A 23,278-nucleotide genomic window follows, 5' to 3' on the forward strand; every position below is an offset into this window, starting at 1 on the left:
GGAAGTGCAGTCACTTTACAGGTACATCTGCACCAGTGTGGTTTCGCTTTTGCTTTTTATGTAGGAAGATTTGTTCTCTTGCTGCTGAGTAGGCTTATTCTTCCCTGTGAGATTTCTGTTTTCACATCTAGATTGGTTGGTATTTGATAGGAGCAAGACTGTAGCTTGGCAATTGAGCAATTTTTCTACTTCCTGTCCTGCTGACATTGGTACAATGCAGTCTTCAACATCAAAGTTAAGCTCCAAAATAATACCACAATGCGGAGAATCAAATCAGTAGGGTTTGGTATCATGGCCTGGCCGGAATCGGACAGTATTTTAATTCAGGATTTCAAATAAAACAGTCACAGAATTGATTTATTTGAATTCAGGCCTAGTTTTTTTTCTTTCCCTAGTGCTTGCAGAAATGGGTATTTGGAGCGGCTTTTGAGTATTACGTTTTGTTTCTAAGTTAGCTGGCTGTTCTTTTACCACTAAGAGTATAAGGCTTCACCTTGGCCGCTGGAAGCGCTTGGGAGCAGCCGGGTGATGTTTTGCCGGGGGCAGGTTTCGCCCCTGGGGAAGAGCCCTCCTGAGGCGCTCGCGCGCACCGCCCTCCTCGCCTGCGCCGCCCTCCTCACCTGTGCTTGCCCGGCTGCGCAGGGCTGGGAGCTGCCCGGTGAGCGTCAGGGCGTATTTTAGCGACTCCAACCGCAGTGCGCTTTGCTGTTTGCCACTCGCTAGCCATTTCCAGCCGTTTGGGGTCAGATGGAGCTTATATGGGTCTATAGTGTCCATTAAGGTGACGTGAAATGGGTCCCTTCCCTTGCGTTACGTGTCAGCAGTATGGATAGTGACGCAAGTACTGGCGCTTTGGTTGCAGAATTCTGGGGCTGAATGTGTATTAGTCTGAACGTCTGGAATAAAACCGTTTCTGTCCTTCCGGGTAGTTACAACTAGCTAACAGTGTTCTCCAGCGCAAGCTCTTCCTTCGCACGCAGTAGGTCAGTAAGTGCTTTAAGTCCTGTACTTTTAATATTCTGAAAGTGCCTTAGTCTCTGCTTCTTTTCACAGCTCGTTAAGTTTCGGTAAGCCTGTCTGTTCTAACACTTAATTTCCCCTGTTAACGTACTATTTTTAATAACAAGCAGATTCTTGATTTATGTTTTAATGGTGTAATTAATTGAAACCTAATATCTTTATTTTTTTCATTTTTATTTTTTTTTAAGTAATAGCTGGTTTTCGAGGGACCGTCCCACATGGCCTATCGCTGGAGATTGGAGACACCGTTCAAATATTAGAGAAATGTGATGGTAAGTTCACAGGCTGGAATTCTAGCCATAATGAAATATTATATACTGTTAATTTGAGCCCCGTTACTGTTCGCTTATTTTTTAAATAAATACATTTTTTACCCATCAAAAATAGATGTTTCAGTCTCCATTTTTTGCAATTCCAAGGAACTCTAATGCCTATGATACCTTTTGGCAGTTCACTCTTTTTATTTGGTCTTTCTATTTAATAAACATCCATGGAGTTAAAACAACAAGGAATTGTCATTGGGATTCTTCTGCTTTCATGCTATATCCCAGAGAAGCCTTCTTCCATCAGGAGGCTTTCAAATTAACATAAAGTCACAAGTTTAAATCCTACAGCAGTGTAAAAATGATCCTCTGCCTCCATTCTAAGGTAGAGCACACTAATATGACTTTAGCAAATGTCCTTTCCTAGAGTAAAGGAAATAAAGCTTCATTTCTTTCCTAATCTGTTTTTTTAGTACATTACCTGAGGTTTGTCTGTTGGTAAGATTTTTTTTTTGATCATTTAAGATGATATGGGTATTTTTTTGTTTGGTTAACATCAGGATTATAAACTCTTAATCTTCTTATAACAATTTTTTCTTACAAAAGGTATGGGATCTGGTGTTTTGAATCAGGTATATTACGAATTTTGTGTAGTAATGTGGCTGATAGATCATGAAGTCCAAAAATGATTTGTAAATACTTAGGGGGAATTTGAAACCATTTCCCCTTTTATCAGATGTGCTGTCCAGTGCAAAATATATCTGGCTTGCACTGTTAGAAACATTTGGGGATGCAGGATTAAAGAGTAATTCCTGAAAATACCTGTGAATATGAGCTAGTTTAAAGCAGACAAACCTTTCACTGGGTGGTAAATCTGCTAATGACTCCAGTCTGACAGAACTGTGTGATAGCCTATCTGTCCAAAAAGGAAAGAAGAAATGTATGTTTGACACATGGAAATGATTTACATGCTTTAAGAAACAAAACGTTATGTCTTCACAGGATGGTACAGAGGATTTGCCTTAAAAAACCCTAATGCTAAGGTAAAAGTCAATTTCAGTTTTATGTTCTCTGACGAAAGTATGCATTTAATTTTTTAAAAGTTCATAGTTTCCAGGTAAGCATATGATATGTAAAAGAAGATTGGAGCTTACTGTAAGCATGTTATTGATGTTACTTGAACTAGTTTTGGGTGTGGTTTATGTTTCTGAACTCCAGTGTATTAGGATGATACACTTTACAGTGGTGAAGTTGTGGTAAATTATCTTTTGTTTTTGATTTTTAGTTTGTTGACTCAGAGAAAGCAAAATTAAAGGCAAATGACTGCTGAGAATGCATATTATGAATAGTATTGGATAAATTGTTTGGAATGTGGCTATTTCCTAGATCTTATGTATTAATTTTAGAACAGCCAGTGGAGACAGCTAGCATAGGAGTCATATGCATTGGTCGATTAAAATGTGTGTATTTACATGAAAAATGGGCCATTCATTTCATTTTTCCTTATTGTGAAGTCCTATTTCCATACTATTGCTGATAGTACTGACTTCAGTGATTTTTTTTCTGCATTCATACATGAAATAGTATGAAATTCATATTTTTTCCAGATTTTGTTCATTGTGTACCTGTTTAAGCTCCTGTTGACTTGTCTCTGTGGCTCTAATGGTTGCCGTTTATACATGGAAAACCATTTCAAGAAGATTGACTTTTTTTTCCACAATGCAGAACAAAATCTTCTGTTTTATTAAAGCCATTGAAGAAAAATAGTAAATCACCTGTTGCTATTTCAGGCCACATCCTGTGCTTATGTAAAAGCCTCTTTAGCTCCAAAATAGGTCAAATATGTATTAATTTAAAGAGTTTCTAGAGGCTTATATCATAAAACGATCTCTGCTTTTATATAAATTTGCTTTGCTTTCTATGGAAGAGCTAAGCAAACAATAAATTGGTCCAAATTAGTCCGAGTTTACTCACGTGTTTACTACTTTGACCTTGTTTATGTTTTTAATTTCATTCATAAGACATAAGCAGTTGGGATTTGTTTTCACATCCTCTGTCTTTTATTGCAATTCTCACCACATGCTTGCTGTCAGTGTTGCTTTGTGGTCTGTCAGATGTGTTGATAGAAGTTATGAATGGGTTTGCTAAAGATGACTTGAGACGTGTGAAGAAATAAGATGTATATTTTCTACTCTCATAGTATGAATAGAAACAACTTTCTGAATTGCATTTTGAAGAGGAGTCTCTCCCAAAGTAAAGTAATAAGAGACCCTTGCAACTCAGTTTGCTGATATTGTTCTGCCAAGAGTCTTCCCTTGTTATTCTGCAAGCTTTGACTCTTGAAGAAAATTACCTGGGGCAGCTGCTCAACAGTAACTGTGCATATGCACCATCCTGTTTTTCTGGACATTGTTACAAATGCAGGGTTGCACACCTTGCTGTCCTGGAGAGATGCTCTCCTGAACTATTTCATGTTATTGAAGAGTAGGAGAACTCATGTGGGTAGTTACTACCACATAGCAGATATTTATTTGTCAAAGGTCTGACATGTATTTGTGTTGTAAGAAAATAGTGCACCATCACAGACAAAAGCTGTATGCAGCTGTGCATTTTATAGAGGAGAACATGCATGTGTTTTCCTCCACTGCGTTAGGTAACTAGCGGTAGCATATTCTTCGGAAATTATGTCCTGAGCAAGAAGTTTGAAATTGAATCGTTTCATTTTGCTTCTTGTTCTGATTTGTGAAGATTAGTGAGCTGTAAGAACAGTGTAACTGTTTTAGCAGTGCTATCCATGCAAAAGAACAGTGGAGAGTCCTTAAATAACTAAAGGACCACCCCTGTCGGGACACTGAGACTCTTTGATAGGTATTCAGATTAGAAGCATCTACCACACCTTTTCCATGTACTGCAGGCCACAATAGTTTCCAAATAAAACTAGAAGTACTTGATTTTGAAAATCCATATCTGAAGATACTATTTTTAAGTTTGTTGGTAAGAAGTTGCTCCCCCAAATTACTCAGCATCCTGTCACGGTAGGAAGAATTAGTAAAAACATCTAGCATAAGAGTTATCAAGCAATCCTTATGTATGTTCTACACGTATTTAGCTTCTAATTTTCTGAAATATTGAAGCAATAAAAGTTTTGAATATTACATTTTAGTTGCTTTTAGAGCTATACTGAGTGTACGCCGCACTGTCTTTTTTGTTTATGTTTATTTATAATTCTCTTTGGAGGACTTTTAAAGCAGCACATGGTATATTATACCTTAAGGAGTACTTTAAATTAAGATTATTCTCCAAAGTCATGTAGGAAGGAGGTTTTTTGTTTGTTTTTACCTGAATTATTTTGTTTTTCAGGGTATATTTCCATCCAGCTACATTCACTTGAAAAATGCATGTGTTAAGAACAAAGGGTAGGTAAAATATTCTGAGTTCAAATATTTAAAGGTGATCAGTAGCTTATACCAAAGATCTTTTGCATATAAGGTGGAAAAATGATTTTTATTACACTATATCTTCAGCTTACTGCTATAAGATGTGAAATGGTTGTCCTTAACTAATCCAGTACCCTTGCTTGGTAATAAAATTGGAATCGCATATTCACTAAAGACATGGAGAACAATTGAGATCAGTCTATTGTCTAGAGTAAAGAGAAAACAATTGCATGTTTTTGCTTACTGTTGTTTTATTTAAAAAGGTGTTATTCTTTTTTAAAAAGTTATTCTGTACAGGAGCTTGCCATTAACCTTTTTTTTAAGGTTAGTCATTTTTCTTTAAGGACACCAGCTGTTCCATGCTGGCATTTTACAAAAAACTGCTAAAATAACAAGTCAATAGCAAAATATTTCTCCAAAGCAATAAATGAATAGAAGTTTCCTTATTTCTTCAAGTAACAAAGAGCCACTTTTTTGGATGACTGCTGATCTTTTTTTGCTTTAAGAAGAAGAGTTAACAAAAATGGAACAATTTGTTAAAATTAATTCAAAATTATTTTGAAATTCAAATGTTATGAATAAAAGAAACGTTGTTTTTTTTAAGATGTGATACTTATCTTGCCATATCTCACTTAAAAGATTTTATTTGTCAGTGTTCTTAGTTCAGCACAGTTTTTTCCAAAGTTTTACATGATTTGGGAGTATTTAAATTCTATCTTTTATTTGCATGTGTTAATGAGAGAACTGATAGATAAAGAGGTTTGAAACCTCTTTAAGTGAAAATACTTATTATCAAACAACATAAAGGTAGATGACCTTTATTTTGGGGGCATACTTGGATGACTGAGAAGGTTCAGGATTCCTGACTAGCAAAAAGGAACCATAAAAATTGTCATCATATAAAATCTTATCCACACAGGTGGGAATGGCTCTTCATTACCTGCTAAATGATATGTTGTTTGCTATGGAGTTAAATGCACAAGTGGTTTCTGTCATGCTCTAAGATTCTTTCTCCTTTGCTCGTAGATTCAAACAAACAAACAAAAAACCCTGAAGGTTCAATGAGATAAAATTGTAACCCATCATAATAAAACAAAGCTTAAAGATGGAATAATTTTTATTAGCAGATACCATGACAACACTTGCAAGGAGTCCAGTTGATTTGTTGCCTCTGTTTTCTTTAGTCTGTTTCCCATTCGGGCCAAGTACCCTCCAGTGCATAAGGGCCATGGACTCTCACATTATTATGTTGACTTTATGAGAGAGAAGTGGTACTGTTCATTATGAGAAATGTAATCCAGGCATGAGCTTAGAAATGTACTGTGTGTGAGAACAAAGTGATAGTGGCAATGGTAGGTAAAGTGACTGACCTTCACCAAGCCAATGCAACACTTTCTTGGGCAGCATCAAGTAGTCAAGAACTCAAACTGTACAAGTTGTCTCTTAAGTTATGTTCTCCTTCACTTGAAGGAATGGTGTCTCCTGTCACAGTCCTATTAACAGAGGTGTCAAAAAAGGGTGACAACAATCACTGGTTTGGGGACTAACCTAAAGTGGCAATATCAAGATCTCTCTGAAAATGCTGGGAATGACTTTGACCGAGAAGTAGTGTGTGACATGTTGATCTCATTAGTAAAAGATAAAACTGTCCCTGACTTCTCTAGGAGCAGGATTTCACCGAAGGCTTCTGTGGTGGTGAAATGAAACATACAAAAAAACATCAGGGGTTGAAGGACCTCCTTGTAGGTTAATAGACATTACTGTTGGTAGGAATAAGTCTTTATTTTAGTAGCAATAATGTGGTTTGCAGTGCTTATGTAATACGTGTTCTTCTGTGTGTTACAGACAATTTGAAATGGTTATTCCAACGGAAGATTCTGTTATTACAGAAATGACATCAACTTTAAGAGACTGGGGAACAATGTGGAAACAACTTTATGTGGCAAGTACCATGAATAATCTTGCTCTGGTTGAATACCAGCTAAAAAGACCAGGCTTTGTTATAGTATAAATATTTTTCCATTAGGGAGAAAGGGAAAAAATACTGTTGAAGATTGTAGACAGTTTGGGATTTTCTTTTCCTGTTGGATTTAACTTTTTTTTAAAAAACTCAGTATTTAAGCTTTTCTGTTCACCTTGTCCTAGCCAGTAAACTAGTCAGAAAGGCTTCCCATGTCCTTTTAGTCCAACTTCAAAAATGATAAGATTTTGGAAATGAGACAGCAGGTGTCTGGTTGATATTCTTACCATATCTCTAGAGATCCAACATGTGAGTAGAAAGGGTAGATGGATCTTTTTCACATATGAACTACCAGAGTGTACATATACACATAGAGAAGAAAAAATTGATTTAGAAAAACTTATGAAGTCATAGTAAGAAATATAAAATAAAGGCATTTTCAAGCAAGCTGTTTTTCAGACATGACATAAAATGTCACAGTTGCACTTAATATAATATGGAAATAAATTGAGAGGAAAATAGAAGAGCTTCCAAAAGACCTTTCTGTGATTTTGATTTGATTTTGGTTTCTGATGTCAGATCATTTTGATTAGATTAAAAAAAAAAAACAGAAAACATATTTAGGTAGAAAGTCAAGTAACTACAAGTCTGACTTTGAGCCTTTAATTTCTTTTTAAGACTTTTTTAAAAATGGAGAAAAAGTAGAAGGAAGGCAGTTCAGGAGTGAGATAATATAAGATTTTTTTTTCCGTAGTGTAAACGAATTTTTGAATTGAAACTGCCAGACAGATTTGAAGACAGTGAAGTTCATCATTTTTATAAGAGGAAAGAGATATATGCCTTCCTTAAAAATATCTGCCAAGATAGGAGAGCTTTAATATTTGTAGACTCACTTTACCTTTTCCACATTCTTTATTAGTGGGGTTAACATTTCTTTTGCTTGAGTCAATTTGTCTTACTGCTTATATTTAAAACTTAAGAAAGCACTAGGGCAACATATAAGGCTTTAACAACTTTACTTCTTGAACTAAGACTGTTTGACAACTGTAGGAGTTCGAAGTTGTTCTCCCTCCAGCCCAAGTAAAACAGTGGAATGCTTTGAAAAGCTGTGATTGCAGGAGTGGTTGCAGTAATCTGCTTATAAGAAGACTTAAAGATTTCAGGTGAAAAAAGGGGTAATTGTGATTATGTAGTCTGACCTTTTACATCACTAAAAAAAGAGGATTTCCTGTGTTAGTTTGTGCTTTGTGTGAAGGTGCTCTACTGCAGTTCAAGTATATCTTTCAGAAAAAAAAATCCATTTTGTTTTACCTTTTTGAATGATGGACTAAATATCTCTTAAGTTTTTCCAATCATTGTCTGTTTCTTCTGCTAAAATTTAGCATCTTATTTATTGAGTCCTGTCCAGTGTCATCTTCTAGCCATTGGATCTTAGGATTCCTTTCTTTGATGAACAGAAGTGTAGGAAATCAATGTGACAAAGCTCAGTGTAGATACCATATGGAAGGGGAAGGTGGCTTTATTATACAAAATCTCTTAAGTCAGTTGATTAACTTGTACTCATTTTCTCATAGATTTTATTCACTCACGCATCCACATACTTACAAGCACCAAGGTATGTGTCTGTTATCTGATCAGGCTCACTTGTTTGGGACAAGGGATGCCAGCTGTGGAGTCCTTACTGTTGGGGGGGTGGGGGGGAGGTGGTTTCTTGGTTGGCAGTGATGAACTGATTTTGGACTGTCCTGTTGCAGATATTAGGAGCAGATTTTGTTTTGGATCTTCTGTCTCATTACTTTGTCTCACCCTTCAAAAGTCTTAAGCAAAGGTCCCATGTTTCACAGTTCTTTTGTTTTCCTTATCTGGATGTTTTATCGCTCTGGTTCTCTTCTCCATCTTTGTAACATGTTCAGGTCAGTTTGTTTCTCCTCTTTGTTTTAATGAAATCACACATGTGATGCTCCATAGCAATTAATGCATGCCTTTCCTTGTTTTGTCACTTCTTGTGATACTTACATATGCATTTTTATATTTTGTTCATGCCAATCTTAGTATTTCTGTGACAAGTCACTACAGAAGGTCCCTCTATGAAATTGTTCCACTTTTAAGATGTTTATAGTCTTAACTTTCTACTTAATTATCTTTAGTGGATTTATCTTCTCAAATTTCACTTTGAAGCATGCTTTCTATCCGTAACCATTCCTGTTTTTTGAACCCACTCTGTTTTCCTGTGGCATTTCTGGACCTTGACCTGGATATAGTATTCCAGTAGCAGCTGGGTGAGCACCAAACACAGAGCAGTTATAAGCAACTATTCTTTTCTCAAAGAATAACCTTAATGTGTGTTGTTTGTATAAACCTTGTTTATCACTTATTCTGCTTGCTCTGTAAGTGCGATCTCTCCTCTTCTGTATTTACCTCTCTTAAAATCTTCAGTTGAAGTAAAGTTTATATCAATAAATATTTTGGTTTTTTTTTTTTCCAGATGCTAATAAAATATTAAATAGAGTAGGCTAACCTATCTTTGCATGGAGAAAGCTATTCAAAACTCAGCCACCTGATGGTTCCTCATTTATAATCTTGTTTTGAGTCACCAGTCATCTAGGCAGCTCTTACCCCATTATATAAATCATATTGATTCAGGATTATTCTAGTTTATTAATCTAAATGCTGTGCAGTATCAATAGTATTTTGGATGCAAACTCCCTGGACTTGGTGATTTTGAAGTATCCAGCTTCAATAGCTGCTAGTCCGCTTTTCGTCTTGAAGGTTACTACCATTTGAGTGCAAATGACTACTGAATGTTGTTGCCTCTTCTCTGACACACAGAAACAGGGAGCGGAAAGAAATTTCAACTGGTGGAAGTTGTAGTCTAAACCTGTGTACTGAGTCAGGATTGAATATACTTGGACCATCACTGACATAAGTTTTTCCATCCTCTAGTTGGACTTTTTCAAAAACTTCCAATAGTGTAAAGTCTGATCTTCTCAGGCAGATTAGTGTGTTATGTTGTTATTTTTATGGTTACAAGGTTTTCCTAAAATCTTAAATAAATGACCTTTGTTCTAGGTAAGTTTCTGTTTCAGACCACTTGAATAAATTTCTGTGTGCAGATAATAGGGCAAGAAATAACCTGCTATTGCCTTTCAAAAGGATCTGATAGGTATTGGAAGACTTACCATACCTTCCCTCAGCATTAATTTTTCTGAAAAAATCCAGTGCTGGTAACCTTCCTTCTTGTTCCAGTTGCTCTGCTTTGTACCTTTTTCCAGTTTGTTTAATCCTCAACGCTCAATGCCCAAAGTTGAATCTTGTATGTCAACTGAGGTCTTGCCAAGGCTGAGTTGAGTGGAATGGTTATCTTTCATAGGGACTTGACTTTGAAGTGCATTCCACAGTGAGAAATGTCGTCTTGCAGCATGAATTGCCTTCTTCACTTGTAGTCCATAAATCCACTGTCACTTTTATACAACGTTGGTGCCTGTCTCGTTTTTTCTTGTTTTGTTTTTATCCATTTGAATTCTTCATAGCAATAAGCATTCTGTGCTTGTCTCTTAGTGCATCTTGCAGACATTTGAATGCTTCTCCGATTTATCAAGGTCATACTGACCTTGTCTTCTAGACTACAAGGCCAGAAAATTTCATGGGCTTAGTTCGTGATGAAAATACTGAACAGAACTAAGTTATAACACATTGCTGAAAAATCTGATATTAGATGTCTTCCTACTGCCACAGTGAGTGTTCGATAACCACTCTTTGATATCTGCTTTTCAGCCAATTTATTTTAACTAGTTTTTTTAATTATTCAACTTATTTCCCTGTTTGGAGAGACTACAACACTGATATTCCTGCAGACAGGCACTTGGCCAGACATGCAAGTGGGTATGACATGGCCAATGTGGTAGCCATTCTGACCTCCATAGTATTTCTTGGGTGCCTTTTGAATGACTGTGTGATTTAGGTGATCAATATTGGATCCCCACAATGACGCTGTTTCTGTTTTTTGAATATTTATCGTCTTCCAAAACGTTAAAGAACATTTCGCAACCTTTTATGGCATTCAAGTCAGATTATCTCCTTATATTTAGAGTACATCTCTACCTTTCTCTTCACCTCTCTGCCTATTCTGAACAAATTACACACTTCTATATCACTGATTAGTTTTATGTAAATCATGTGGAGTATTTTTCATGTGTATTTTCATGTGGAGTAGTTTTGTTGAATGGCTGAAGCATATCCGAGTACGATTGTTTAACGTACTTAATATAAATAAATTTATTAGTACGCTTGCTCATCCTTGAACAAAAAGAGAAAAAGGATGGTCTCTTTGTGGACAGAACCACATCTATATAGCAAACACAGTTGCTTGCACATCCACTTGGCACTTTGAGATAAAAGTAACTCATAAACAAATCTAAAGCTTTGAAAAAAAGGATACTGTCAAATATGAAAACGTTGAGTTTAATTGGGATGTTAAATATTAGCATCCCTCTCAAATTCAGCTGAATAATTTACTTAAGCAAAGCTCAATGTCAGTCAATGTACTGAAAAGAAAGATGCACCTTAATTTAGTATTTATTGGACTTGTGCTTTTAACTTTACAAATGAAATTTTCATACAATAGTGTCTCGTGGAAAACTGAGAACATAGTGTCAGCCTAGTTCTCCATAACTTTATAAGAAAGTATTTTCCATCCCTTGCTGCTAATTCAAGGGCTATTTGTATGAGATCTGATACTGTTTAGTTCCTTTTATTTATAAAATCCATATATTCCTGTTCTTCTCACTGAAGTGTTTCTTTTTTTTTGGCAACTTTTTTCCTTAACGACTGTTACTATTTGGTATTCAAAATACACTCTGCTTTTTTTTTTTCCTTGACAGAAAGCCAAAAGGAACAATAAATCAATGCCCATTTTAGTGAGTTTATGAAGTAATTGAATGTGAAATAAAAAAAGTAAATAAAGCAAAGTGTTAGAGGCTTTGGAATAAAAAAGCTATTGACATTTGGAATAAAAAAGCTATTGACAGAGTAATGATGCTTCTAAATTAATTTTGGCTGTTCATGGCAATTATGAAGGAGAAGTAGCTGACCTTTGGTTTTATGCAATTTCTTCATAGGAAGAAGGAAAAGGGAAGAGGAAGGGCTTGGGATTTTTTGAAGAGAGTAAGCAGAACATAACTGAATAAGAATGTGTTTTCAACATTGTGTGATACATCATTTAATGGAATTGTATTAGTTTCCTCAAGCTAAAGTTTCTTAGACAAACTATATTAAGTAAAAACAGGTAAAATAGGTGTAGGAAGAGTTAAAATAACTACTACTATTTGGTAAGGTTTATGGGAAGTGGTTTACGTCCTTAACTAGTGTATAATTACAGTGGAGTAGGAAGATGAGGCTTAAAAAGCAATCACATTCACATAATTTCCCCTGCTTCTCAGAGGAGGCAGAACTGTCCTCTGGAAGAGATTTCTGACTGTGTGATACTGTTTATTTACGGTGGTGTGTACGGTTATGTCCATGCAAGAAATAAGTTAAAATTCCTTTTTTACGCTATGTGGTTAAGAGTTTAGCAGCTAGGAGGTATTGCTTTTTGATCTCGTTTTGTGTATGCATTCAAATAGTCTTGAATTACATAATCACATGTCTGTTTTTGATAGGACAGCACAGAATGAACATGCTCTTGGAATGAAGTGACACTGAGATGAAACATTATTTTGTTGCATCTTTGCCATGTCTATCACATAAATTAGACTGTGAAGATGAAGCATAAGGAATTGGAGTGAACTTAAGTGTGGTGCAAACACTGAGTTTGTAATAAGTGCTGAAATGAGTGTGCCTGTGTGTGTGTGTGTGTGTGTGTGTGTGTGTGTGTAAATGTCATGGTATGATGAGAAAAAAAGACCATTACTAAGTGAAATAAGGAAGGGGTTTTCCTGATTTCCCTACCCTATATGTATTCATTAGCATTGTCAGCTTACTCAGTTGATGTAGATGTGATTTGTTTATCTCACAGAGAAATGAGGGAGATCTCTTTCACCGATTGTGGCACATAATGAATGAAATCCTAGACCTGCGAAGGCAGGTCCTTGTTGGCCATCTCACCCATGACCGAATGAAGGATGTGAAGCGACACATCACTGCTCGTCTGGATTGGGGCAATGAGTGAGTAAATGTAACAATAGAAGAAAATAGTGTAATCTAATTATAATGTTCAAATTTTAGACTCATGGTAGAGTATTGAAACAAGGAACAAATTTCTGACAGATGTTCTGATGTCAGCTTTTCTTTCTTTTTTTCTTTTTTTTTCTTTTTTTTTTTTTTTACAGATTTCCTGTTTTATTTGTAACATTTTAAGAATGAAAAATGAATGACTTTCTGTAAAAAAAAATATATATTCTTATATGTGTGTGTGTGTGTATAGATGTATATTCTCACACAGTAGTGGTACTGTCTGTGAGAGAACTACATTGAAAGTTTGCAGCTTCCTGTTAAACCACCTTTAAATACACACCTGGCCAGATTCTTCTATGGTGCAGTTTAGCACAGTTCCTATGTCTGAACTGAAATTAAACTGGCTGACACTAGCTCCTTTTTGATTTGTCTCTTGTGATCCATTTCATACTTGTGCATCTCTAACATACATCTTGTCGCTAGGCTCTGTTCCTTTCTTTTACCCGAATAGCTAAGAAAAGAGCTAACCAAGCTGTATTCTGTTAATTTTTGATTAAAAAAAAATAAACAAACAAACCAGATATTTTCAAGTCTTTGCTTTTTAAACACCTGCTATTTCAAAAAATGTCACTTCAGTGTTACTAAATGATTAACAGTATAGAGTTATAGGGATAAAAAATAAATAGCATAACGTGTGATATTGAAAATGATTTCTAAATTATTTTCCTAATGTACCTCACACTGACCTTGCTGCTACCTTGCATAGTTTGGAAGGCTGGTAAGCTCATCGCTATTCCAGGTAGACCACACATGCGAAAAATAAGCACAGTAGGCTACTCTCCACTCAGTATTGCTACTGAAAACAGTGGTACAGATTAACAGTGCCCTGGCATTTGCAAGGAGAATGAAATAGACTTGACCCTTTGCTCTTGTAGCAGTGACACATCAGGCTCTTGCATTTCTTTCTTAAAGAAATATTAGGTCTTTATGTTTAACAAATGTTAGGCTTGGGCATTGCTTGGCAGCTGAGTAGTATGGACAATATGAAGACAAAAAGTGCTTGCATATTAGTAACACTGGTATGCATACATTGCTTTTGCTGCTGAGCGCTTTGAGTTTGGAAATATGAGATAAGGTGAAAGAGGCTCTGCTGAACTTTATTTTTGCTGACATATTATTCATAACTTGCTTTGCAGTGCTTCCTAAGTAGTAGAAACTTTATAAATTGACATTTTGGAAGCACATAAGTACAGGACTTGTGATTAAATTTGATAGTTGTGACTGAAGGTTAATATTCTCCATCGTGTCTGACAATCTTGTCTTTCTGCCATCACGTTTGTTCTCTTTGCACTGTTTTTTTTTTTCTTTTTTTTACGTGGAGGCCATGAGGTTTATGCAAGGATTGTCTTGTAATCTTTCTACAGAAACCTAAGGCTTCATCAAAAGCCTGGCGAAGTAAATAGGAATCTTTCCTTTTGCTTCCAGTGAGTTTTAGATTAGGTGCCTACTTCAGAATGTATATATATTAAAAAAAAATAATTAAAAAAAAAATTGAAGTACTTCACGTTTTTTTTCTGGGAAAGGAGCAGTGGAAGAAAAAAACATGGAGGAAAGCAGAGCATATACATGTTCTGTTGTATGCGTTGTAACAATTATGAGAAGGAAGCATGAGAACAGGAAAAAAAAAGTCTTTGTGTGGACATGTCAGGTTCTACACTTTGTTTAAATTATCTTTTTTTCAAAGAAGGACTCTTTACTAATTGTGTTTTAACCTGGAGAAATGGGAAAAGTAAAAGAAGGAATATCTGTATTCATAACGGACTCAGTCCTCCCTCTGTTCTGCTGAGAGCCTTTGCTTCAAGTACTTCAGCAAAAATAGCTCAAATAGAAATGTTATTGGGTATTTGTTTTGTTATTTCCTGCATCTACATTCCCCTCACCTGTGTCAGGTTAAAGGGTTGGTTTACTTTAGGAAGATGCTGGTTTTACTTGAATAGAGGTAATACAATATGGCAATTCCTGGAGAACTGCTGTAGGGCCTCACCTTTTATTTAATCTGATTTTGGAGTTGAAGGATCATGGGACCTGTTGCTTAGATCTAGCAGGCTGCTTTGCTAGATGTCTGCAAAAGGAAGGGTAAGAGTAAGATTGCTTATTTTAGGACTCATAGCCTTCAGTTTGCCTCACACTCCACTGTACTGAGGGACTACCATCAGTAAGATTGGTGTTTTATATGGCCATCAGGACAACGAAGGTGTTTGATTTCCTTGATTATCTTGTGAGAAAACAAGTTTAACTTTGGAAAGGTAATTAAACTAAAACAGGCAAGTAAACTAATCTCCTAAAACAGATAAAAATCCTCTCCTATTAAAGTAGTAGCTATCATACCAGAATAGGCCGATAACCTGATACAGGCTGATATCCTGCTTGGAGCAGTGCTCCGTACCTTATTCTATAGGAAACTTTTTCTATAAACTCTATGGCTGTACATGCAGTAATACAGAAGTTGGGAAGTTCGAATCAGCCTTTGAAAGAGAGGCTTGATCTTCAAGGCATGTGACCAGACTACACTCGAGTGACTATAACTTTCATTGTAGAAATAATGTTCTTAGTAGGAATAAACATGATTCAGATCTCATCTCTAGTATTTTTTCCCTGACTCTATGGGTATGGACCTTCAATTTACTAAGCCAGTCTTTCTTGCCAAAATACTGATTGCCTCCATTTGAAACAAACCAACCTACCCCAGATTCTGTTCTAATAAACACAAGCTGCTGATTGGTGAAGCTTTAGACTTAAATTTATTTGCTGTGGTCCATCCAACGCCCTTAATTCCGATTTTGGCAAGGATCTACTACACTGCCCACAGGAGAGGTTGCCATGGTGGATTTTATGATGGGAACATCTGTCCTCTGAAATCCTAACCCAACTATCAAGCCTGGGCTGGATTTGAGCCAGTGCTTGGAAGTCAGACAAGATACTGTAGGTTAAAAATGATCCCAGTTTGCTTTCTTTTGTCCTCACAGTCTTTTTAATGGAACAGTGTCCTCAGCAACTGTCATTCTGTTCTGAAAAGTAATGAGCTTGCTTCATTTGTGGGACCACTTAGAGCAAGATTAAGCTTCTTCCAACACAGAAATTTATTGTTATGAAGGAAATTCAAAGCATCCACAAAAGCAAATGTGGATGCAAGTTTGGGGCAAAAATGTAGAACAGCTGTAACTGCTTTTGGAAAAAACTGCTGCAGAGAGGACAAGAAAGAGAATTTTGGTCTTTGCCTTAGCTTTTTAAATCTGCAAGTAGGAAGGCTTTTGCAATACTTCTGGACTTAGAAAACCTGTTCAGGATGTTCTGCCTTCCAGAGCCTATCAAACGTGCATGAACACATAATGTAACATTTCAGTAGTGTAAATGCTTTGTACCTATTTGTGCTGGCGGCAGAGTGAAATCTATTGAGCAGATGCTATGCATACTGCTTACTATACTGTTTTCTCTCAGTCAGATTATTTATTGTAGTAAGTAACAGAAATGATACCACAGCGAGTTTTACCGGGCATCACTTTTTGTTGGTCATTTCCCAAGCCATTTAAATGTACCTTGGCTTTCTTCTGTGACAATATCTTCAGTATTCATAAACCCACCTTATAATCATTTCATTAAGATCTCCTGTATAAAATAGTGTTCTGAGGTTTTTAAAATAAATTTTTAATATTCTTTACTTGAGAATTCAATTCTCATAGAGTATAAGTAGATGTACATTACTTTTTAGTTTTTCACTAAATATCGGATATAGCTGTTCAAAATTCTTGATAGAAACTATTAAAGCATATCAGGACTGGCACAAACTGTCCAAAAAACACTCTTGATTTGGGTAACTCTTAAAAACAAACAAACAAAAACACTTTGTGAGCTCTAAATGTATTTTATTTGCTTAATTATATCATGTTTATCTTGTATTCCAGCACACGAATGAAAGTATTGTAATTCATAATACGGGTTTAATGAAAGCTTTCTGCAATGTGAGACATTAAGTGTTTTACAGAGATAGCTTGAAAACAGAACAAATAACATTATATGTAGCCATTGTACGCAATTACAGCTTGCTTTAGATAAGAGTACTGCTCTGATGGCATCCTTTTTTCTAAAAGGTGTTAATTCAAGCAGAATTTTGCAACTTTTCAACTTGAAGGAGGTGAGATGGATCATGTTAGAAATGGTAAAGCAAACTGAAGCCTTTCCCCCGCACCCAAATCCCTATGTATGTATGTCAAATGTTACTTGCTGGTTGCTTCACAGAAAGGCAGAGAAAAATCTTATTTTAAAAATCTAATCTTAATTATATTTTTAAAATCTTTCTGTCTTGCTCACTTCTTCTCCCCTTGTTTTTACACCCTACAATTGCATTTCTGTGAGACCAGAGTTATAAATTCGTTCTCTAACAATTATTGGAATGTTTGCATCAAATGCCAAATATTACAAAGCTTTGAGTAGATAATCACTAGTAACTTACTTGACAAGGTTAGAATATTTTTTGTAATGTCAAGGGACAAGCAAGCTTTCTGGGCTAGGTGGAGAGAGGGATGTCAGAATTCAATGTCCTTTCTTGTCCCTAAAAGTACTTGGGGGGACTTTCCTTAAAAAAGGAAAAGGAGGATTTACTCTCACTTATTACTCTCAGAATGAGTTTTCCTCTTGCATGCTTCCCCAGCATTTGGGTCCTATTTCCAAAGTGTTTTTTGAGCCTGTATTTTACTCAGTTAAACTCTGATTAAATGCAAAAATTTTCAATAGAATTAACTGAAAATCAGGGCTTTCTGCATCTGTCGTTATCTGAAAGTCTGAATACCTAACATAGCAGAAGAACTATCCCCTTAGAATTTTGTTCTAACCAAAGGGAAGTACGATGGCTTTTGAGAGGTCATCTGTTTCTACTCTTTCAAATCTTTTTTCAAAACTTTCTGATCTTTCAAGTTTTTCTGAAGTCAGCAGAAGGGGTCAGACTACCTCTTGTATTCTTAATCTTATTTTCAGCACAGCATCAAGCAGTTAAGTTTTATTCCTGTTGATTCAAGTGTATTTCATTATTTAATTCAGGGGTATGGCCAAGGAGCTTTGCCATCCAGCCAAAACTAAAAATAAGCTGATCTTTTGGCATTTGATTTCTTTTTGTATTCTTTTTGGGGTTGTCATCCAAAATGACAATGCTAGTACGACGCAAATCGTACTCTCTCTGCAATAAGGAAGCTGAAGGCATGAAATGTAAAACAATTAAAAATTGGAGAACTATTCTGATAATCTTACAAAGTGAAGAAAAGGGAGGAGTCATCCATGAACAGTGAATGCAACCAGAAAAAATGCATCAAAAAAGTATCGTAGAATAGCAGTTAACATTTACATTGTTAGAAGGAATGTTTTTGTTAAACATGAATAGAAGTAAGAGCCTAATTACTTACTGTTATTCCACATGCCTTACATCTCATTATTTCTTCTTTTCTTGTATAGACAACTGGGACTTGACTTGGTTCCAAGAAAAGAATATGCTATGGTGGATCCTGAAGAGATCAGCATTACAGAGCTCTATAGGCTGGTACGTGAATATAATTTCATGGCAACTTTCTTTTACTTAATTGAAAATACTTTTTTGATCAAATACATTGGCATTGGATAATGTAATGGGTGTTACTATGACATAAGAAGGTTTCTTTTTAGCAATTATACCTACTTTTGTAGAGATGTTTTGATTTGGTATCAAGTCTGTGTGTGCAAGCATGTGTCTTCAACATATTATTTGTTAATAGTTCTATTTTCTGAGGTATTATTAAAATTATGAAGTGTTAGCATGAATTCAATCATCAATAAAAGCTTATGAGACAATTTTTCATTAGTGCTATAACTGGTCTGTAAGTCCTGTTAGGTAAGACTAGTGGAAAAGTAATACTCTACTTCTGGTACAAGTGCTGTCACTGTTAATTGTACTGGCCTACTGGTCTATTCAACTGCATTAATGTGGATGTCAGTTAACGTGAAGAAGACAGTTCTCCTTTGGATGTGTAAGTTTGTTTTGATGTAATGGAAACAGTCCTGATATTTCTTATTCTGTGTTAATCTTCACTGAGGTCTAAGAAAACTCATTTCATTTCTCTAAGCTTTAGCTCACGTTTAAGTACTGCTGCAGTTACAGTAATACATTTCTGAGCTTTATTTGTTTAAGATTAAACTTGTATTTAAACTATGCTAACTCCTGTGTATTTAAATGTATAATATAGACTAAAGCAAAAATAAGATTGCTGTGATTTGCTGTGGAGCTGAAATTATATTACTTGATCATTTTTAACTGCTTATTTTGATAACTTATATCGTCAAGTCTAATAGTAGTAATTTGTTCACTCTAGAATCAGTATACCTTTGAGCAGGTCATTCTCAAAGTTCAAAGTCACATGCAATCTTAAGGAGTCCTTTTTATGCACTAGACAGAATACAGTAAGGAACCATTAATCACAAGAAGAAACATGCAGAGGAAAATTAACTCAGAAAATTAATGATGAAACTCAGTGCACTTTCAAAAATAAATAGAAAAAAAACAAGAAAACCTCAGTTTGAAGGCTAAGTATCTTAGAAAATTGCAATTTAAAGTAGCTTTTAGTACAAGAGAGAAATACTGCAGTTTAATATTCTATTATTAAATGATGGTTCAAGTGGTAAAGCTATAAATTGTAAAGTTAGATCAAGAGAATTCAGGAACTTCTACATAGCAGTCTGCCAAAGATTATAGAATATGTAAGTGATTTTTTTCATTTTAAAAATGCTGCTATTTAGTTTTTTGCAAAAGCACTCTTGTATGTTTGAATCCAAGAATATCAGATCATTAACTATTTAAATCAGTTTTAAAATACAATATTATTACAGTACCAACATTTAAAGTGATTTGGAATTCTGAGCATAGAAAAAGGCTACACTTTTAGAGGTTACTGTTTTTTCCCAGCAATAAGTATGATACAGTGTAACACTTGGCAAAGTCACCTGCCTGGGTTCTGCTTCTCATATGCAAAAAAATAAAAAAGAAGAAGAAAAAATCCCCTATTGTTATAATTGAAAATTGAATTAAATTTAGAAATTTGGGAATAAGCAAGTAGTCCAGTATTAGGGTTTTTTTTTTTTTTAATTATCTCTTGTTTTGAGATTTTTGTGACTGGTTCAAACTGGCTGCTTTGGTGATATTTTTAGATGGAGCATCGTCATCGAAAGAAAGATACACCAGTACCAGCCAGTAGCCACCATCTTTTTGTTCAGATGAAGAGTCTAATGTGCTCCAATTTGGGAGAGGAACTGGAAGTAATCTTCTCTCTCTTTGATAGTAAAGAAAATCGCCCAATCAGGTAACACATGATTTTTTCACTGAAATAGTGATTTTTGCAAAAGTGTTGTCAATGTGTGCCATGTGTTTTGATCCAAATAATAAATTTCACACTTAGAAACATGCAGAAGATTGTGTTAATACAGGACAAATTTTTGCTGCCTTTTGTAATTCAGTTATTATACTTAATAGTTTGTTGTTCCATTCTAGGTTTAAATAATTCTTTTTTCTCCACCTTGTTTACCTATTTCAGTTCTCAGTTTTGTTTCTGTGTGGGAACATGTATACATGTATGCATACAGGTGGATATTAGCTCTGTGATCCAAAGATCATTTTTTGATATCTATTTTCTTCTCACCTAATCAGTGCACATTCAAAACTGTTGAATTTCCAGCAACTGGAACTGTTGCTTCCTTTGTAATATTTATAAAGATGAATTCTCCTAGGTACACAAGATTGGAAGGCTGCCCTCAGTCAGTGAATTAAGAATCTTTTTATGATGGGAACCTGCAATTCAATAAGGAAGAACCTGTTCTTTAGTGAAGTAGTTAATCCTGATCTCAAATTCATTTAGTTTTCTTGGCCTCTTTCAGCTGGGAGCTGATCCTCTGACCATTCTTTTTGTTTGTCCTAAAGCTGAAATTCTGAACAAGCCCTCATAACTTTTTAATTTTTGGATGTTCAGTAGTTACCTCTATTCCCAGCATGTCTCTGGCCAAGAGAGAGGACCTGGGAGTGAACAGGAGTGGAACTGTTATGTGCATAGTAAATATGAGCACAGGAGGGAGAGTGAGGTTAGTGGAAGAGCCATACAAGTTCCATTAGAGAAATAGGTCAAGAAGATTGAACCAGCCATATCAGCGCTAAATGCCTTGTGCACTGGTGGTGGGAGGCTGGCTTGAAGGCTCCCCCTCAGAATCTGCTGCTGATAGTCACTATGCTCTTCTCTGCTTTCCTAGCTATAGAAGGAACATATTTGGGGAGGCAATAAACGTCCCGTGCTTTAAGACTGACCATTGAAGGAATGGAAGACTTCCTTTGAAGCCAAAAACCACTTTAGATGAGAGAGCTCACAAATGCAAAGAAACAAATATAAGCCACTGCTCTGAGCCTAATAGGGTAATAAGTGTTACTCCAAATGCATACAAAGCCATGGCTTTGTTATAATTGTCTTTTTATATATGGCAATAGGAATTTGGAGGCCTGTGCGTAAATTGGTTTGAATTTGACAAAATGTCTATGGTCCGTAGATGGGCAAGATAACTAGCTGCTACTTTGACTGAAGGCACAAAAATGTGCCTTCTTGTAGATTCAAATATAGTGTTTGTTGTTCATCTGATATGATTTGACAAAAATTGATTTTTATTGTTAATGAAATACAAGCAACTGGGATAACAGCTGCTAAATACTGACATTTCATTCAGAGCTACACTTTGAACATTAGTCACCAAAAAACAGTTTACTGTTGTTTCTGAGGATGAAATGTGCATCAGGGAACATCTTCTGTGTTTGTTCCAGTGAATGACACAACAGGTGATGGATTTAGGAGAGAGCTTCAGACCTTGACAGAAAACAATTTGAGTGTTATGGATTGCTGAAAACAAGGTTATGGCAGTAGTGGTGGTATGAAAGCAAATGGATTGGATTTCATGTTCACATGAAAGCACAAATTCTAGAGCTGTTTGTCCCAGGCTTGCTGTGGTCTGACCTTAGTTATTGATTCCTGACTCCAGTGTCTGTTTGCAGCTGCTTTATTATGTGTGAACTTCCTCATCCCGTTACTGACAAACCTTGAAGCAGCATGTTGTCATGAATCCAAACTGCCTTCAGAGCAAGGGAGGAATAACAAGATGAACTTTGTGAAGGCAGTTTGCTACCATCTGTAAAACACCCTCCTTTCCTCTCCCCAAAGAAACCCACCAAAAAATGAGCTGGAATCCTTCAACATGCTGAAAAAACTAAAATCAATAGAGTTTTCACAAGAACAAATGAAATATAAGAGGTATCTGTATGACAGAACTAACTGGAATGCAAAGGTGTCCAAGCTGGAGATTTATGTGTTTTTTCTGGACCACGGAAACAAATCTGAAGTCTTGCATACATATTGTGTGCACAGTGATATGGTAGGAGTTACATTTTTCCCTTAATACAGATTGACGAGATATTTCAGAAGTCTTTAGGCCTTAGCTACAGCTGAAATAGGCAGCCTCCCTCAGAAGGGACGTGTGTGAGAAGACTGTGTGTGTGCACCTCAGCTACTGCAGTGCACGCATTGCCATAAAAGCCCCAGCCTACTGGCAGTAATATGCCAAGTTCTGAACTGTGACATTGCATAGTACTCTGCTAATTTCTGATGAGAGGGTAGGTCAAAGAGCTGTGTGTGGCAAGGCCTTAAGGTCTGTCACAAGTAGCTGTGTGATTTGTCTGTTGAATGCCCGAGTAACTGTCTTGTGAGTTGTGGTCCCCTCGAAAAATACGATGAAAATAATAGATGAAACTCTTGTTAATACCATAGACGCAGTTGAGGAACTAAACATGTTAATTCACTTCCTGAAATACAAAGATATTTGATGAAGAATAGGAAGAACATGAACATAGGTAACTTGAAATGAATTTCTTCAGTTTGTTGATTATGGTATTAGACTTCTTGTTTTTTTATTTCTTTGGGCTTTGTTGCTTTTTACCTCATTTCAGTTCTGTGAGCACTGTACATGTACTAAGCTTTCCTCAGGTGTGCAGTTCTGCTTGTTTTAATTAGGCTATTTGAATGCATAACATTAAGTAGATGCTCACAGATATTGCTCTATCTAGCTGTATATTGCTGCACAGGTTGTAAGGAAACTTTTCATTAACTGAGTACTTAAATATTGCTGATAAGACAGTGTCATTTTTACTTCTATGCATGGAACAATTTGATCTTGTGATAGTCACTTTGCAGAATTTGCAGCTGTTGATTTTTTTTTTTTTTTCTAATCTAGTGAAGTCTGGAATAGCTTCAAAAGGGTTTGATTTATCTTCCTTTATTTTGAAATTATCCAAGTTATTGCTATTATTCATAATAATTTGGATAACA

At 35.8% G+C, this 23,278-nt stretch overlaps 1 protein-coding gene across 3 annotated transcripts in view; it reads left to right on the forward strand.

Annotated features, from left to right (window-relative positions):
* The window catches only part of DOCK4 (dedicator of cytokinesis 4), a 251,290-nt gene that overhangs the window by 80,221 nt on the left and 147,791 nt on the right, over positions 1 to 23,278 (forward strand). For all 3 annotated transcript variants that reach the window (XM_064507753.1, XM_064507755.1, XM_064507757.1), the window contains exons 2-8: positions 1,209 to 1,292; positions 2,286 to 2,326; positions 4,644 to 4,699; positions 6,566 to 6,662; positions 12,694 to 12,842; positions 18,354 to 18,438; positions 20,076 to 20,227. In XM_064507753.1, coding sequence (XP_064363823.1) covers positions 1,209 to 1,292; positions 2,286 to 2,326; positions 4,644 to 4,699; positions 6,566 to 6,662; positions 12,694 to 12,842; positions 18,354 to 18,438; positions 20,076 to 20,227 — 664 coding nt within the window. The remainder of the gene's footprint in view (positions 1 to 1,208; positions 1,293 to 2,285; positions 2,327 to 4,643; positions 4,700 to 6,565; positions 6,663 to 12,693; positions 12,843 to 18,353; positions 18,439 to 20,075; positions 20,228 to 23,278) is intronic.

The sequence above is a fragment of the Dromaius novaehollandiae genome, chromosome 1 (genome assembly GCF_036370855.1).
Source record: "Dromaius novaehollandiae isolate bDroNov1 chromosome 1, bDroNov1.hap1, whole genome shotgun sequence".
Lineage (NCBI taxonomy): Eukaryota > Metazoa > Chordata > Aves > Casuariiformes > Dromaiidae > Dromaius > Dromaius novaehollandiae.